Source organism: Wyeomyia smithii, chromosome 2, assembly GCF_029784165.1.
Source record: "Wyeomyia smithii strain HCP4-BCI-WySm-NY-G18 chromosome 2, ASM2978416v1, whole genome shotgun sequence".
NCBI classification, from domain to species: domain Eukaryota; kingdom Metazoa; phylum Arthropoda; class Insecta; order Diptera; family Culicidae; genus Wyeomyia; species Wyeomyia smithii.
The window spans coordinates 223,144,230-223,163,288 of NC_073695.1; the positions used below are offsets into that span (position 1 = coordinate 223,144,230).

At 40.1% G+C, this 19,059-nt stretch overlaps 2 protein-coding genes across 3 annotated transcripts in view; one reads left to right on the top strand and one right to left on the bottom strand.

The window, feature by feature from the left end:
- Positions 1-17,682, top strand: LOC129724562 (phospholipase B1, membrane-associated-like). Of its 2 annotated transcripts, none has more exons than XM_055679548.1 (5): positions 1-107; positions 16,065-16,603; positions 16,670-16,798; positions 16,867-17,028; positions 17,125-17,682. In XM_055679548.1, the coding sequence occupies exons 1-5, from the start codon at positions 90-92 to the stop codon at positions 17,597-17,599; spliced, it is 1,323 nt and encodes a 440-aa protein (XP_055535523.1). In that variant the 5' UTR covers positions 1-89; the 3' UTR covers positions 17,600-17,682. The 2 variants fall into 2 exon arrangements, with proteins under 2 accessions (XP_055535523.1, XP_055535524.1); XM_055679549.1 differs by lacking the exon at positions 1-107 and adding an exon at positions 422-558 and having other exon boundaries at positions 17,125-17,681.
- The window catches only part of LOC129724563 (postacrosomal sheath WW domain-binding protein-like), a 14,448-nt gene continuing 13,034 nt past the window's right edge, over positions 17,646-19,059 (bottom strand). Inside the window, exon 2 of the mRNA XM_055679551.1 lies at positions 17,646-18,753. Coding sequence (XP_055535526.1) covers positions 17,776-18,753 — 978 coding nt within the window. The 3' untranslated portion in view covers positions 17,646-17,775. The remainder of the gene's footprint in view (positions 18,754-19,059) is intronic.

Consider the following 19,059-nt stretch of genomic DNA (forward strand, 5'->3'; position numbering starts at 1 on the left):
AGGTCACGGTGCCTATGTTTGGTGTGACGTAAACGACATAAGACATCACTCTCTCGCAGTGTTTATAGGCGACCACAAACTAATTATCGATGCCAGCAGCGAAGCAGGTACGATTCATTTTTACGGCTCTCCGCACTTGTTCGTTTCCATGTCCCCCGAGAACGGACGAAATGGTTTGCTTGGTATACTGTGTGGTTTGGCCTCAGTGAACCACGTACGTAGGTGACAAACTGGTGGAATGCAAAAACGTGGGGGGAGCCGAGAAGGTACATACGAGCAGGCAGGACCTCGTCGCGCGGGCTTTTCACGGAGCGCAGCGCAACGCAACGCGACGCAATCGGTTAGCGGATGGCAGTGTATTGAATTTTAATATTTAATTGAACCGTGCTCGAATTATAATCAGTAATTATTTACACTCAATTACGACCGGTCGCACGGGCTCGAATCTGCAGAGTGGTTCTAGCAGTCAACGGTGACAGATACAGTTGAGTGACACTCGGGAATGAAAGTTTTCGCTGTTCGGTGGTAATCGTCCCGTAGAATAGTGTGCGCGACACGGTAAGAGCATATTCTGTCGCCCGCCGGAGCACCCAGTGAAATGGAAAGTAAACATTGTGCAATTTTGCAACGGATTTGTTGCAATTTTGGTTCAGACGGAATTATCGGGAGTTTGAAGTACGGTGCCAGTGATTTGAAGGGGGAATTTGATAAACTCTGATCTGAGCTGCTACGCAGTGGGTTGTTGATTAATAGATACAACATCAATTATTTAATTTCTGTTTTATAATCGATGTTCGATGGACATTAATTAAATTGGGGTTATGTTTGTCTAGCGGATTGCACACAGTGCGTTTGGTGTCTAGTTTCAAAATAAAGTCAGTGGTTATGGAGATAATTTAGTTGCGTTGAATATTAGAACTTGTTTGTGATCATAGCTGTTGAATTGTACTTTGGAAGATTCAAAGTTGCAGATGTGTGTGGATTAGAACATTCTAGAATTGAAAAAAGCGGACTTGAAACGGTTGAAAATGTCAAGAACACGCATGAAACGACAATTAGTTGGAATGTTCGAATTCGTACCCATTAGACGTTTAGTTTGCTATATCTAGACAAATATTGAAATGGTGGCTGTTGCAATTATGTGATTAGTAACGTACAAATCACACAGGTGCTAAGCTTTTGTTTACGTGATCAAGATGAATTTGTTTTCTTGACTCGCATTATTCATGATGAAGTTTACGTAACAGAACAGAAACAATTGTATTAGTTAATTGGTAAAAGTTCAGTAATTTTACTATAGAGTGGCCATTTTTTAGTCTCGAACTCCCAGATTTTGTGTATTTAAACATTCAATAATTTGTAATTCTAATGTTGTACCAAATATATCTCGTATGAATGTTAATCGCGTAAGATTTCCAAGTGTAAACAAATCGAACCAGTGTAATTCCTTGCTCTTCATGGGATTCAATTTGAAGAAATAATTTCAGTCGTTTCTGTAACTTTTTCATTATTAATTTAAAACCGTTGAGTGTTTTACTAGATAATTAGATTTAGGAAATCCGTTTGAATACGATGCTACATTGCATAGATGAGTGAAATAAAGTAATATCAAGAAAAATGGATTATGCTCGATTTCAAACAATAATTGACCCGATAAAGTTTGAACGACCACGATGAAATGTGATTCATTCTGCTATACTGGTTTTGCAGACACCTTTAATTTATTATAAAATAGTTACAAGACCAATTTTTTGATCGATAAAAAAGTGGTGGGAGTCGATATCAAGTTTTTGTCGGTGCCAAAGCAACCAAAAACTGAAAAAAAAAAATTCGAAAAAATCGACTTTCTGGAGTTTAGAAGTTTTTGAACTAGAATTTCATTTAGCCGTAGAGCTCAAAAGTTTTGTCTTCTTGAAAAATGTTCTCATAGTTCTTTCTAGGACTTTTTTGTTTCGCTCAGTGCAAAACAACCAAATGGTAACCAAAGAGCTCGGTTAGATGGCATAGCCAAAATATGTTCGATCTAGATAAATACTAAATTACTATTTGAACTTTTTTTTCGCTTGTAAGAGTATACGTACTGTTTTTATAGTATATTATTGATGTTATTACATCTTTGAATAAATTGAATTTTGAGTCACCAGAGACCAGAGGCCCGTTCCATTGTTCAATTGTATTTTGGGAGATAACCCTTACTAACACGCAGAGAATCCTGAGTAAGAATCCCCAGGATACCGATTTATACGGTGACGGAATCGTGAAAGGAATCGCAAACACGATCCGGAGGATTCCCACTCACGAATCTTATTCAAGAATCCTAGAGCCATATACAGGGCATTCCTGAGGATTCTTTTTTCAGGAATATTTTTCAAGGACGCTCACGAATCCAATGTGAGGAATCCTAGAGAATCTATGCGAATCGTATGTGTTTGTCCGGGAACCAGGGCTCAAAGACGGCGTCGATATTTGGGTCGCTCTCTGGAACGATTACGAAACAGCTACGTTGACGTCGAAGGTTTCGCTACTGAAGCAGATCTTCAATGAACGTTACACTGACATCGAGTTGCTGCGAAGTATCCCCGAATCAGCGAACTCTTGCGCACCGACAAGGCAAGATCGAGCTATCAGAAGGAGGAGTTCTATCATTTCAAGGCCAAGAGCTCGCGAGGAATCTGAAGACCATCCAGACCGGATTTTTTGTTCTCAGCGGGTCAGGTGTGGGTGGTAAGGCGTGGATCGTGGATTCTGGAGTGCAAACGCTGACTACTTTGATGCTCTGGACTTGTAAGTTGGTGGCAACAGGACCACCATGGAAGAAGCTAACTTTGTTCTTATCTCGGATGTTAAGTACGTTCCTGAGTTTGATACCAGCCATATTTCGGTGGAAAGACTGGCAGCAAATAAAGCCAAGTTCGTGTTCGATGCGGCTGGGTATCGCATTTTCAAGAACTACAAGGGAATTGGATACACAATCCCATCAGGCGGACTGTACGAGTTGCGGATAACTGATGCTGCGTTGCGAGTGGGTGAGAATAGACATAAACCCGACTGCTGGCAAACATGGTATCGCATGTTGGGCTGTCGTGAGTCAGCCGGTTCTACGAGACTTGTTAGTATTGCGTGGGAAACTGGCACGTCTGTCATTCTGAAGCAACTCATAAAGAAGTTGACGACCACTTACGTTACACCATTATATACTTTTTGAAAAAGATGTCGCAAGTTACTACGGTATTGAGGAATATGTACGGTTTGTGAAAACTCTACTCAAGAGGACGCTCAAAGTAATTCGATCAGACCAAGGTGGTGAGTACCAAAACAAAGCTCTGGAACGCTTCTGCGGCAACGAGGGTAGCAGTTAATCACAGTCTACATTCCGCAGAAAAATGGGGTTGCGGAACGCAAGAACCGTTCCCTTGTGGCGCGCTGCCTAATTCTGGACGCACAACAACAAGTACTGGACTGAAGCTATGAAAACATCGTTCGAGACTTTGGAGTAGCAGCAACAATCAAAGATGATAAGGAAACCAGCGAAGCCAATGTCTGCGATTTTGAGACCACAACTTTCAACAACGAAGAAGATGACCCGAACGACACCGATATTATCGAGCAAAATATGCTAGACGCCTGCCGCAGAAGTATGGCGACGTGGTCGAGTTAACTGTCCAGAAGTACGGTGAACCACGATTGTTCGAAGAAGCAATAAAGCGCCCGAATTGTTATATTTGGGAGTGTGCTTTAAAAGAGGAGATCCAATCCTTAAAAGAGAATGCGACTTGCGAAACTGTTTTTTTTTCCCTCAACCGTAAACTTCTTCTACTTGTTTGTAGTAGGTGCGAAGAACACTAGACGGACCACCGGCGGACGGCACAGCATTGTTGAACATGTCCAAACATGTGAGTAATATCGTCGGATATGTCGCGTCACGTTTACTCTCAGTCTCATTCAGTCACTGCTAATAGCTATGCGAATGATCGGCATTGTCATGTTTGCTTGGCTGCAGTGTGTGCAAAGAACAACAATAGAACAGTAATCAATCCGTGTCATCGGTAAACGGCTGTCCAAAATGATGTTGAATTAGACAAACTTGTCTCTAGTGGGAGGAATACCAAAACATTTTTGAAAGCTCCAAGTCATAATAGAAGAAGGTAATATATTTTTCTATCACTCGCTAACACCTTGACAGCGATAACAGTTACGCAAAGCGCGTTCAATTGAATTTTTGTTTTTATTTTTTACAGTTATTGAAATTATTGTAATTTTACAAAATACATGATGTTATGTGCTGAGCTGGAGCTAACCCAGTATGAATTTCATCCGTTAAATGTCAAACAATTCCCAATTTCGGAATCTCCGCTTGAATCATTCTGGTCTTCAATTTTAAATAGTTTCGTTGAGTTCCTTCTTGCTGAAAAACAATATTATGCCAAATTCGCAAAATTTATTGTTTGTCTAAACTACAAACAATGGGAGACCGAGCGTTGTCATCATTCTACTAATTACATTTTCGTGCATTTGCTCGTATTGTGGTCGTTTTTTGTGCAGTGCTCGGCTTAATTGCATCAATTGGAGTTGATATCTTTTCTCAGTGACGGTTTCGTTCGGTTTCGATAGGTTAATAACACCACATAGCACATTAATAACACCGACCTGGTAACACCGTAAACAATAAAACCTTCGCATCGTTTGTAATTAGGTCGAGCCGACGACTTTAAATTAAAGTTATGAATCCATTTTTCAACTTCCATCACAATGCATAAAACCCTTTTTGTCGTTGGAATAGTGGTTCACATAAGGAACCCAAGTTCCTTGTTTGTGAATCATTCTCAAAACATGCAATCGCTTGAAAATGACAAAACGGGTAGCTCATGATACCTAAGCAAGCTGTTTCTGTATTTCGCATGGATCTTAATCGAGCGATTCCTCCAATTCAGCGTCTTTGAAAGCAGGCCTTCAGCGTCATCATCGAAATTACCGCCTTTAAAGCGACGGGCCCAGGCACGGAACGTTGTTTCACTCAGAGCAGCATTTTCGTTATTTGTCACCCTGCCGTCCTAAAATATTGAAAATATAGTGAAACAGCAAAATGAAAGATTTAAATGCTTGCAACTTTAAACTACTGATATCTTATTGGATAGAGATCAAATATCTCTAGTTTATGAAATCAATTTTTGAAATTTTTCATAGTGGGCAATTCTCGCTGAAAGTGCGCCACTAGTGACACGAGGTCTTTGAAAATTGATTTTTTTATTTTAGTTCTATTAAACGCAGTAAAAAATTATCAACTGCACATAAATTTGTTCCATTTGGTGGACCTCTTGTTCGCCAAGGGGTGAACAAATTTTTAGAAAAGTGAAAATCGAATATTTTTACCGAGCTATATTTCAAATATTTGTCCCAAAACCCTCTACAAACAGCATTTCATTATACAGAAAACATCTAGGGCTTTCATGTGGAGTATTCAAAAGTTTGACCGCCATCTTGGATTCGCCGCCATTTCGAATTTTATCATTAAAACGCGTTTTTGAACAGGTTGGCAACCACCGCTTTTAATTCTCGGTTAAAACTCGGTATAGAAAATTGGCTCGACGGCCATGTTTCTTTTGCGACACACCTGATTTTTCAAATGTATCTTGTAGTATTTTTTCTCAGCTTTCCAATGGTTGTCTCAGAATTTAATAAGCACAATTCTGAACAACTCTGTGTAACGGACTTAAAGTCCTCAAGTAGTCCTCGAAGAGAGTATTGCTTGTACTCGAACACCAGAACTGTGAAGAAAACATTCTGGCAAATTATCGCTATAATTATCACTCCTGTGTTCGAGTACGAGCAAAACCTTTCTTCGACAAAGTTGTAGTACCATTTGAGAACTACAAGTTCGTCATTCAAAGTTGTTCAAAAATGTGCTCATCAAATGAACTTGCAGCTTGCGAAAAAAGTGAGCGTGTGTGATAACTTACATCGTCGGCCGCATATAAAAATTTAGTCGGCATTTTTCGTCCGAGCACAGCAAAATGTAGATACACTGAAAACCGCATCGACCAGTAGCAAGAAGACTGCAACACACTCGTCCTTATCTTTATACTGAAGTAATTCTCGCTGAAACCATCCCACTGGTGACATGAGGTCTTAAAAAAGTATATTTCTATTTCGAAATGATTGGAAGTAGTGAATAAATGAGTAAACCAACTTGGTTAAGTCATATTGATGGACCCCTCGGGCACAAATCGGTTAAACGATTTTTAGAAAAAATGAATTTCGAGCAATTCTTGGGCTTGTTTTTGGTCTATTTCTCTTGAATTTGTCATTGAACCCCCTGTAACCAACACATCGTTTTAAAGAAGGAAGATAGAGCTTTCATTGAAGTAGAAAAAAATTGTCCGCTATCTTAGACTTCGCCGCCCACCTGGATTTTATCAGAAAAACATGTTTTTAAGCAAGTTCGCAACCACCGATTTTAAATTTGATATCACCATTGGAAAGCTGAGAGAAATTAGGTGAGCATTGAGTTTACCTTGCCATTCAGATCACTCTTCGAAACCTAACTTCGAACAGTTCAACACATGACGCGCGGCCAATATCAAATCAACGCAACATGCATGAACACACACTTACACACATAAATACACAGACAAACATACATATACACATACATACACACACACTTACACATACATACACACATACATATACATATTCGCACATAAACAAATATATAAACATACATACATACACACGAATACAGATAATCTTTTACGACGATCCCTTCATCATATGTTACTCTCTTCTTTGGACCTTTAAAATTTTTTGCATGGGTTTTCAAATTTTCTAACCCCCCTGCGAGCGTTACGTAATAATTGGATGTTCCCTTAAATGTTTTTACGAATGTCTGATTACAGACTTTAATTTCGGGTTATAAAAAATATTAAAAATCTTGCTTCGATTTCACGCATAATTCGATTTGACGCTCATTTCAAAAATGAGAATGTGAGTAAAACCGTGGCATACCTGTAACTCGATAATTAAAATACAATATAACTTATTGAAAAACAATTTTTAGTGACTCTGGAAAGAGGATCTTATTGTGGTGTTGGATTGATGCATGAATTTTAAGTAATTTAAAATGCAAGTTTTTGTTTAAAATTTTAATTAATTGGGTTAATTGCTTGGATTAAATATGGAGCTGCTTCGTCCAGGTTTTGCAAGGTAAAAAAAATCAGCATTGCTTCAAGAACATGTTTATAGCTTTTAAAAAGGTCAATTGTAATTTGTACTTGACAGAAGGAACTAAACAATTCACTTTGAGCTTGTGTATTTTGTAATAGATATAGCTCCGGACGCAGCGTACTTGGCTCACTCTCTTGGTAACAGAAAAAGTACGCGAGTCTGAACTTGGCTGCTCTGCCGCTTGTCCGTAGCCTGCTTGTGCCCTTGATGTCATCTTAACGACGTGCTTGTTGTCGGTGGAACAGTTGAGAAAAACTAATGTTCTTCGCGCGCAACGTTCGTCTTTAGACCTAAAAATAGTGCACAGCGCAGTCTAACCTTTTTTCACATTCTTCCATAATACTTCATACGAGACCCCGCCTACTTGTTGCGTTAGTCCTCTCTGTAGGTATTTAAAACACTTGTAAGACAATTGCAAGGGTTATTTTCATCACATCACCATTCATTCGTTCATTGACTTTCGCGTGATTTGGGAGTGTTTTTTAAAATCTGTTGCAGTTGGCATTTATTCTTCGTGTTTTAAATCCTGCAAGTGGCGATTCGCAGTGACGAGAAATTGGCCTAGCTTCTATCCGGCGTCACAAATTGCCATAGGAAATGTTTTATTACGAATATCTAAGCTATTTTACCATCGAAGAAAACAGAAAAAACCTAAATTAATCCACCTAGCGGTCAGACCCAACCTTTCTCATTCAAACTTTTATTTGTAAAAATAGATTTACATGGACGCTTCAATTCAATAAATGTATATTCACTCTTCAGGTTTCAAAATATTGATGTTGTTATCTATACATAAATAAATGCAGTCCGGTCTGTCTGATCCATGTAGGCTCAAAAACTACCGAACCGATCGACGTGAAAATTTGTATGTGGGGGTTTTTGGTGCTGATAAGGTTTCTATGATAGTTTGAGACCCCTACCTCTTCTGGAAGGGAGGGGTTCCATACAAATGAAATACAAATTTCTGCACACCTCGAGAACTAACCAACTAAATGGAACCAAATTTGGAAGGTGAATGTTTTTAGAGGTAACAAATATGTGCATAATGGTTTGACACCCCTCCCCCTTCTATAAGGGATGGGTCTCATACAAATGAAACACAAATTTCGCACAGCTCAAGAACCATACAACCAAATTTGGTATTTGAATGTTTACAGAGGTAACAAATATGTCCATAATGGTTCGACGCCCGTCCCTCTTCTGGAAGCACATGTTTGCACAAATTTCTGCACATCTCGCGAACTAATCAACTAAATGGAACCATATTTGGCAGGTGAATGTTTCTAGTGGTAACAAATATGTTCCATAATTAAATTCAGGCAATATTTTGGATTGTAAGATGGCAACCTCCGGTTTCTGGAAAACAGCCAAAAATGGCCGATCTCCACCCAATATGATAATATCCGGATCAAGAATGATACACCGGAGCTAAAATCGACCACAGATACCATTTTGAATTCTAAGATGGCGACTTCCGGTTTCTGGAAAACAGCCTGAAATGGACATTTTCCCATTAAATATGAGTATCTCCGGAACCAGAAAGACGCACAGAAGCTGAAAATTGATCACAGACACAATCTTGAATTCTATGATGGTGGCTTCCGGTGTCTGCCAAACAGCCGGAAATGACCAAATACCATTCAAATATGAATGTTTTCGGAATCATAATTACGCCCAGATAACAGAAAGTGACCAAATACCACCCAATATGAGTACCTCCGGAGCCAGAATGTCGCAAGAAGCTAAAAATTGACCTCAGGATGGATGGTAAATTCTGGTTTCTGGAAAACAGCCAAAAATGGCCGATTTCCGTCTAACATGAGTATCTCCGGATCTAGAATGGTACACAGCTGCTGAAATCGACCACAGACCCCATTTTAAATCCTAGGTAGGCGACTTCCGGTTCCTGGGAAACAGCAGAAAATGATGGAATAACACCCAATTTGCTGCCGGTAATCGCAAGTCAGTCCCATCTGTAATTTTGTCGGTTTCGAGTTAGCATTGTATTTTGGCCTTGCTTTGAGTATATTTTCAGATGTACCGAAAAAAATAGTGGTTTGTTCAACAAAAGTGGAAATCAATACCAAGTCGAATTGTCACATTAGGCAAAATAACCGCAAGTCAGTACCAGAAGAAAAATAACCGAAAGTCAGTCCCGATTTACAAAAAAAACATGCATAATACAACAGTAAAATGAATGGGGAGTAAAAAAGAGTTCGATACGACCGTTTAGATGAAAACAAGTTATCTAGTAATAATTATCAATTATTGGGATTATTTTTTAGTTTGAATTGGTGATGAATTTATGTGGAGCGATTTTCTGCTAATACGAATTCAAGTCATTTTTTTCTTGGTTCGCTTCTTCGTAGATCTATCCGCAAAATCTTGAGTATCGAAAAAACTTCCATCAGAATCCAGGGAATCGTTCCAAGAAATCTCCAAAGGTGATGCTCGAACCTCAAATGGATTTGGATCATCTTGACATTTGTTGTCGGATAAACCAACTGCAGTCTCGGCTTCATTTTCTTTATCCGAGTCCTCATCGGATAAGCTTTCATCGGTTCCGTACATCAGCGGTTCTCAACCTTTCTTTGTCCGCGTACCCTTGGCGATATTTTTCATACCAATTGTACCCCCTGGCTTGGAATGTTCTCGCAGAGTGGGAGAGTGGTAGTGGTAGATCATGTTGTGGAGGTCTAGACCAGGTTTTGAATTCAACTTGGTTTGTTTGATTGCTACAGTCATGTTTTAAGAGCAACATTGAATAGAAAGTAAAGAATTATAAAAAAAAATGACTTTGTCCGCCATTACTGATTTTTCTTTCGCGTACCCCCTGAAGGCTTTTGAGTACCCCAAGGGGTACGCGTACCCCAGGTTGAGAACCGCTGCCGCACATCATGAGATTTTTCAACGTCGACATTTCTTAAAAGGTTTGACAGTTTTCCACGGCAACGAATAACAACACGTCAACACGCACTATAGTTTCAACATGGCAATGTGTCTGACTTGCGGTTACTTTTCTCTTTGGTGTAGAATGTAACGGCAAGTCAGTCACAGTCAAGGTTTTTATGATAAAATCAATTATATCAATGGTTTTTACAACGTAATTAGTGCAGGCTAGTATGCAAACTATATTTTAGCATGAATATTGTCAAAATAATTCATCTTAAAGAAGTGATAACTGAGCGTGAATGAAATATCTTTCGAAGCTGTTTTCTCGTTTTAACTTTTTTACAGATGGGACAGACTTGCGGTTACCGGCAGTATGGGTGTTCAACAAATGGTTCTTCAACCAGAATGACGCTCAGAGGCCAGAAATAATATCATTTTGAAATCCAAGATGGCAACTTCCGGTTTGTGAAAAACAGCCTAAAATAAGCAAATACCATCCAATATGAGTATCTCTGGTACCAGAAAAATGCAATGAGCTAACAATTGACCTCAGGCACCATTTTGAATTGCTAAATGGCAACTTCTAGGAAACAGTCAAAAATGACCGAATAATACTCAATATGGATATTTCCGTAATCGAGATGATGCATAGAAACCAAACATTGACCCTGAACACCATTTTGAATTTAAAGACGATTACTACGATTTGTAATTTGACTTTGATCATATCCTATGGCCGATTCGTCGTGCATTTGCAGATTTTAAACACATCGGAAGGAATCAATGAATTTGGAACGTTCAAATAGTACGATACCACATTTAAATTATGTCGAGGCCACATGTATCGATCCAAGCAGGTATAGTTTTAAATAGTCTTTGAATTTTTTTTTTCATAACTTTTGAGCCACATATCAAATTGTTATGAAGTTTGTTATTTGTAGGTTCGAGAGATGACTCGTTCGTATGACACTAGTTATATTCAAATAAGTCGTGTAATCTTTGAGATAATAGACTTTCGTTGTTTTATTAATTGAATACATAACGGTTGCTTAAGTTCGATTATAGTCAAATGAAATGAGAACGTATAGGGCAGCCAAACTTTGAAACCACGTGTTCAATCATAATTCATCAGTTAACCCTTAACTAGCCCGTTCATCTGATATCAGTATTGTTCAAATCGGTTGCGTAGTTTCTGAGATAATGAAGTTCCGTGATTTTCACATTTTGATACATTACAGACAAAGTTACAGTCCGATTACAGTGAAATTCAATAGGGTGTTATGAGGCAGCTGGACCTCTCGTTTGACACTAATTTAGTGAAAACCGGTTCAGCCATCTCTGAGAAAAGTGAGTGACTTCAAGTAGTCTTGTGAATATTCTACTTTTCATAGCTGGATTTCACATTTTTAAACATAACAGTCAAAGTAATAGTCCGATTGCAAAAAAAATCAATAAGGTCTATGGGGCAACTAGACCTTCCATTTGACACTGATTTTATGAAAATCGGTACAGGCATCTCTGAGAAACATGAGTGAGATTAAGCAGTCTCGAGAACACGTTTCTTCCCATAACTTTTGAACCACATGTACAATCTTAATGAAATTCAAAAGTTAAGGGTTTTTAGGTAGCCCGTGCATTTTAAATTAACCCTATTGAATTTTATTGAAATCGAATTTCTAGTTTAGAGGTGATCTATCAAAATGTAAAAATGACAAAACATCAATATCTCAGAAACTACACAACCGATTTGAACAAAATTTGTCTCAAAACCCTTAACTTTTGAATTTTATTAAGATTGGACATGTGGTTCAAAAGTTATGAAAAGAAACGTGTTCTGAAGACTGTTTAATCTCACTCATGTTTCTCAGAGATGGATGTACCGATTTTCATAAAATCAGTGTCAAATGGAAGGTCTAGTTGCCCCATAAGACCCTATTGATTTGTTTTGCAATCGGACTATTACTTTGCCTGTTATGTTTTAAAATGTGAAATCCAGCTATGCAAAGGAACATATTCCGAAGACTACTTGGACTCACTCACTTATCTCAGAGATGGCCGACCCGATTTCCACAAAATTAGTGTCAAATGAATGATCTAGCTGCCTCAGAAGACCCTATTGTATTTTTCTGTAATCGAAATGTAACTTCATTTGTAATGTACCGACTTGTGAAAATCACGAAACTTCATTATCTCAGAAACTACACAACCGATTTGATCAATATTAATATCAGATGAGCGGGCTAGTTAAGGGTTAACTGATGAATTATGATTGAACACGTGGTTTCAAAGTTTGGCTGCCCTGTACGTTCCCATTTCATTCGATTATAATTGAACTTAAGCCACCGTTATGTATTAAATTGTTAATAAAATAACGAAAGTCTATTATCTTAAAGATTACATGACTTATTTGAACATAACTAGTGTCATACGAACGAGTCATCTCTCAAACTTACAAATAACAAACTTCATAACAATTTGATATGTGGCTCAAAAGTTATGGAAAGAAGAGAAATTCAAAGACTATTTAAAACTATACCTGCTTGGATCGATATATGTGGCCTCAACATAATTTAAATGTGGTATCGTACTATTTGAACGTTCCAAATTCATTGATTCCTTGCAATGTGTTTAAAGTCTGCAAATGCACGACGAATCGGTCATAGGATGTGATCAAAGTCAAATTACAAACCGTTTGAAATGATTGGTTTTATCGAAATGACAATATCCTCAACTTTTGGCTTCTGTACATCGCCTTAATTCTGAATATTTTCATATTGGGTGGTATTCTGTCATTTTCAGCAGACTTTCTGGCACCAATCTGACACCGGAAATACCCATATTGGGAGGTATTTTTGGTTGTTTTCCAGAAACTAAAAGTGGTCGTCTACAAATTCAAAATAGTGTCCAGGGTCAATGTTTGGTTTCTATGCATCATCACGTTTACGGAAATATCCATATTGAGTATTATTCGGTCATTTCCGACTGTTGCCTATAAGTTGCCATTTAGCAATTCAAAATGGTGCCTGAGGTCAATTGTTAGCTCCTTGCTCCCTGGTTCCAGAGATACTCATATTGGATGGTATTTGGTTATTTTAGGCCGTTTTTCACAAGCCGGAAGTCGCCATCTTGGATTTTAAAATGGTATTTAAGATGATTTCTGGCCTCTGAGCGTCATTCGGGTCGAAGAAACACCCATATTGGGTGTAATTCGATCATTTTCGGCTGTTTCCTAGTAACCGGAAGTCGCCAACCTAAAATTCAAAATGGGGTCTGTGATCGATTTCAACTGCTGTGTATCATTCTAGATCCGGAGATACTTATTTTTTTTTTATTCTCGCTTATTTTCCGTCGGTCTAGTTCCGCCACTGTTGTGGCCAATCACCGACGCCCAGGGAGGCGACTCCACACCCAGGACCCTAACTCACGACCCGTTTATTAACGGACCGGCGCCAACGGCTTTACTTCCTCATGCGATGGAAGGCATGATACTCATGTCAGACGGAAATCGGCCATTTTTGGCTGTTTTCCAGAAACCAGAAGTTGCCATCCTACAATTCATAATGGTGTCTGAGGTCAATCTTTAGCTTCTTGCAACATTCTGGCTCCGGAGATACTTATATTGGGTGGTATTTGGTCACTGGCTGTTTTTCAGAAATTGAAAGTCGTTATTTTGGACTTTAATATTGCCTGTGAAATCAATTTCTGTCATCTGGGCGTAATTCTGGTTCCGAAAACATTCATATTGAATGGTATTTGGTCATTTCCGGCTGTTTGCCAGACACCGGAAGTCACCATCCTAAAATTCAAGATTGTGTCTGCGATCAATTTTTAGCTTCTGTGCATCTTTCTGGTTCCAGAAATACTAATATTTAATGGGAATCGTCCATTTCAGGCTGTTTTTCAGAAACTGGAAGTTGCCATCTTACAATTCAAAATGTTGTCTGAAGTCGATTTGTGGCTTCAGTGCATCATTACGGTTCCGGAAATACCCATATTGGGTGGTATTTGGTCATTTTCTGCTGTTTTCAGAAACCGGAAGTCGCCATTTTAGAATTTAAAATGCTATCTGTGGTCGATTTTAGCTCCTGTGTATTATTCTAGATCCGGTTATTATTATATTGGGTGGAAATCGGCCATTTTCGGCTGTTTTCCAGAAACCGGAAGTTGTCATCCTACAATCCAAAATGTTGTCTGAGGTCGATTATGGAACATATTTGTTACCACTAAAAACATTCACCTGCCAATATGGTTCCATTTAGTTGATTAGTTCGCGAGATGTGCAGAAATTTGTGAAGAAACATGTACTTCCAGAAGAGGGAGAGGCGTCAAACCATTATGGACATATTTGTTACCTCTAAAAACATTCACATACCAAATTTGGTTGTATTTTCTTGATTTGTTCTTGAGCTGTGCGAAATATGTGTTTCATTTTCATGGGATCCCTCCCTTATAGAAGAGGGAGTCGGGTTTCAAACCATTATGTACATATTTGTTACCACAAAAAACATTTACCTGCCAAATTTTGTTCCATTTGGTTGATTAGTTCTCGAGATGTGCACAAATTTGTGTTTCATCCAACTATTATGGACATATGAGTTACCACTCTAAACATCCACATGCCAAATTCGGTTTCATTTGCTTGGTTTGTTCTTGAGTTGTGCAGAAAGTTATGTTTCATTTGTATGGGACCCCTCCCTTCCAGAAGAAGGAGGGGTCTCAATCTATCATAGGAACCTTTATCGGCACCAAAACCCCTACATACAAATTTTCACGTCGATCGGTTCGGTAGTTTTCGGGCCTATATGTATCAGACAGACAGACAGACTTGACTGAATTTTTATATGTAAAGATTACATCGTCAATATTTTAGATCCTAAAGAGTGAATATACATTTATTGGATTGAAGCGTTCATGTAAATCTATTTTTACAAATAAAAAATTGAATGAGAAAGGCTGGGTCTGACCGCTAAGTGGATTAATTTAGGTTTTTTTCTCTGATAAATGCTATTTGTCTTATCGACTGTTGTGAAGTGCCATGTCAATACAGGTGTAAAAAAAAAACAAAAAAGAACACAGTTTAAAATTTTGCAACCAACTACAGCTTAAAGCTTTTGCAATAAAACAAAGCCATTCAATACATTTCAACCCCACATAACCACAAGCCCGGCGATGCACTTTTCAGCAAAGAACTGAAAGAAGCACCCATTCCCATAAGCATGACCGGAGCGCGTCTTTATAGAAGTTTCTATATCGAAGGCCTGCCCACTGAACGATGCACAAACTTTGTAGTTTCAATTGCAAGTACGACTGCTGAATGCAGAATGAATTAGGTGGAAGTTTCGGACCGCTGCTGCCCAACAACGCCGCCCGCAAGCATATGAGGTACAATTTAATCGACAATTGGAACCCCGGTCACGTAGAAAGCGTTTTACCAAATTTGAACTGAATATTTCACATTATATACCTTTGGCCGTGCTGTACCGTGTACCTGGCTGGCGGCAAATTTCTAGCCGAGCGAGTAGCCAAAAACCGAAACGACCGACGCGTGCTGGACTCGTGCGGGGCGCCCTGGTTGTGGCATAAGAGTTCACTGGGAAATGCATCTGGCATCTCGTGGGAGCCGGAAAAGATTGTCCTTTCAACTGAGATTGTCAATTTGTATATATCAATTAAGCATCCAAGCAAAGTTTAAGAGTTTTTAGGATTTTGTTCCAACGTCCTTGAAAATTGTCGAAGGGAAGTTAATTCTAAATGCATTGTTTTACTGATTTTTACACGACAGATGCTATCATCGTTCTCTACTGTCATATTTTCTCCTCCAGTGAGGTACAGCAAATAAGGTTATTTTTAACCGACTGATACTGCAGTATTTTTATCAGTTAACCCCTTTATTTCTGGCCACCGCAGGGCAGATTTCTGTAATCCTAATGTACGACACAATTTTACAGATGGATTCATCCGGTAGGAAAGCGCTACTGCTGCTGCTGGTGCTGTTACTAGGGAAAACGGTGCGGACGCAGAACTCGATCAACAGGCTGCGGGGCAACATACTGAAAAATTTAACCGGAACGCAGGAATACGAGAACCATATTGTGACGAGCAAGCTGGATGCTTCGATGCCGATTCGCATGTTTTATCGGGGCTTTCGCGAGGTGTACAACCGGCTGCTGGGGCCAACCGGGGGCCGAATGCAGGGCGCCTTTCTGCAGTCGCATGTGATGCCGAATGTGCCGTTTCCGTGCGATACCAAGGGCTACCGGAGCCGGCAGGTTCCGACCAGTGTTCATAAATTGAGACCGGGTGATATCGACATAATCTCCGCCATCGGAGATTCACTGACGAGTGCCACGGCTGCGAATTCGGTCGCTCTGTGGGAGCTATTGATTGAAAATCGGGGATTGGCCTGGTGCATCGGCGGTCAGGGGACTTGGCGCACTCATCTCACGCTGCCGAACATTTTGAAGGAGTTCAATCCGAAACTATTTGGGTAAGGATGCTGCTATTTGGGAAGGTTAAAATATTGGCAACATTATCTATCGTGGTGGCTTTTCAGATACTCGCTGTTCGACTCGTACAATGTGCATCACTCGGCTCAGTTTAACGTGGCGGAAAATATTGCTACCACCACCGATATGCCCTACAATGCGGCTAAGCTGGTGGAAAGGATGAAAATAGATCCGAGGTAATGATTTTTCGTGTTAGAGTGTGGAGTTATTTGACATAGGTGGGATTTACGAATATCCATTCTAGAGTTCGATGGGAAAAGCACTGGAAACTGCTGACTTTCATGATCGGTGGTAACGACTTCTGCTCGGATGTGTGCTACCAAACAAATGCTACCGAGTGGATCAACGAGGTACAGGAAAAATCCTTAATTAAAACATTGCAGTATTTGAGGAACAACATGCCGAGGTAAGTGCAATAGATGCGTTACTCAATCGTAAGATATTAGTTAAATTTTCGATTAGATTATAAACAGAAGCATTATAATGTCATATTTTTTTCTAGAACAATCGTCAACTTAGTTCCCTCCCCACTCATCAGTCTCTCGTTTTCAATGGACAAAGCACAGCTTCCCTTTTCCTGCAAGCTGACGCGACCGATCGAATGTTCCTGCCTCTTCGGACCGCGTTATTCGGATCGCCGAAATCTATTCCGTCAGTTGGAGCGAAAGTTCGTTGCCATCATGGAACGTGTTAGTCACATGACAGAATTTCACAGTGACGGTTTCACGGTTGTGTATCAACCGTTCTTCAAGGAGGCCAGCGTGTTTTACCGCCACGACGGCCGACCGGATTTATCGATTATGTCGATCGACTGCGTTCATCTGAGCCAAAAAGGACACGCCGTGTCCGCGAACGGACTGTGGAATAATATGATGGAACCGACGCGAGCGAAATCCTTGGGACTGAGGGATCTGTTCGAGCAGTTCAAGTGCCCATCGGAACAGAATCCGTACATTCGGACGTATTACAATAGCTGACTGTAGGTTTCGGAGACACAATAAAGTTGCTGTTATGTTTTGTTATGTTATGGTAACAACGACTTTTATTTATCAGTGTAACGTATCTTGGTGATGGGACTGTAAATCACGTAAATAAGTTAGCTTCACATGATAGAATGACTTAGATGCGTGTGATGAGATATAGAAGAATGGTTTCAGTGGTGATATGGAACTCCGTAGACAGGCCGTGGAGCTGAATATACTGGAGCAGGAGCGTGATAACTGCTAGCTGGAGGGGCATGATAGCTGGTGGATGGTGCGTGATAAGCTGGTGATGGACGGAAGGAAGAGAAGGAGGAATGTGATGGCGCTCCGTAAACGGACGATGGCACACGATAGTGGCTGCTACCGAAGGAAGGCGCTCCGTATGAAGACGACGGAGCACTATATGATGTTGAAGGGGCTCCATACGAAGAGGACGGAGCACTGTATGATGCTGAAGGCGCTCCGTATGATGAGGATGGGGCACTGTACGATGCCGATGGAGCTCCGTATGAAATTGATGGAGCACTATATGATGCTGAAGGAGTTCCATAGCTGGAGGACGGAACTGAATAGGATGTGGGCGAAGAATGGGAATGAGATGAGTGAGATGGAGCTGAGTATGAGTGGGAAGCGAAGGAAGGAGCAGAGTAGGATGAGTGAGAAATTGAAGGAGAAGAGTATGAATGAGATGGATAGGAATGTGCACTCTGTGCTTTGTAGAACTCGGCCAGCTGGATGCCTTGCCGCACGTGGCCAAGTTCGACTCCAGTCACGCGAGAAGAATGTCCACCGAAGTAAGGGACACCGTAGACGGGAGATGGCGGAGGTCCGTAGGAGTGTGATGGTGCGCCGTATGATGACGATGGAACTCCGTAAGAGGTTGAAGGAACGGAGTGACCTCCACTGTAGGATGATGATGAGGATCCAGCTGCACCGTTTTCATTTTCCACCAAAATTTCTTTCACTTTGTGCAGCAAATGGTGATCCACGTGGAGTCCTTCCGAGGATTGGTGGCCACTGTTCACTGCAACATAGCCTCCGTCGGAGTCATCATGGGAATGGCTGTGGCCACCGGAACTGGAGTATGAGTAACCACCGCCTACAGGCGGTTCGGCTCCAACTGCAGCCACCAGCACCAATACGGCTATCTGGAATAATATGCTCGAATTAAAATCAGGGTAATTTTATCAGGCTAAATCTAATATTTAAATTCCGTGAATGAAATCTTCGAATGGTTTATTTTGAGTCACTGAATACATTTGTTTCACCGTTGAACGTAGGTTTCAAAAATGTAATACTACAACAATCGACCTACGATAACAGAAACAAGCACTTTTTCAACAATATTACAATGATGACTTCCATAAAAACACTGTCATCAAAACTTGTTTGGCTGCGAGAACAGATTTCGCATACTAAATAGACACAAATGTAAGTCGTATTCGTTTCTATCT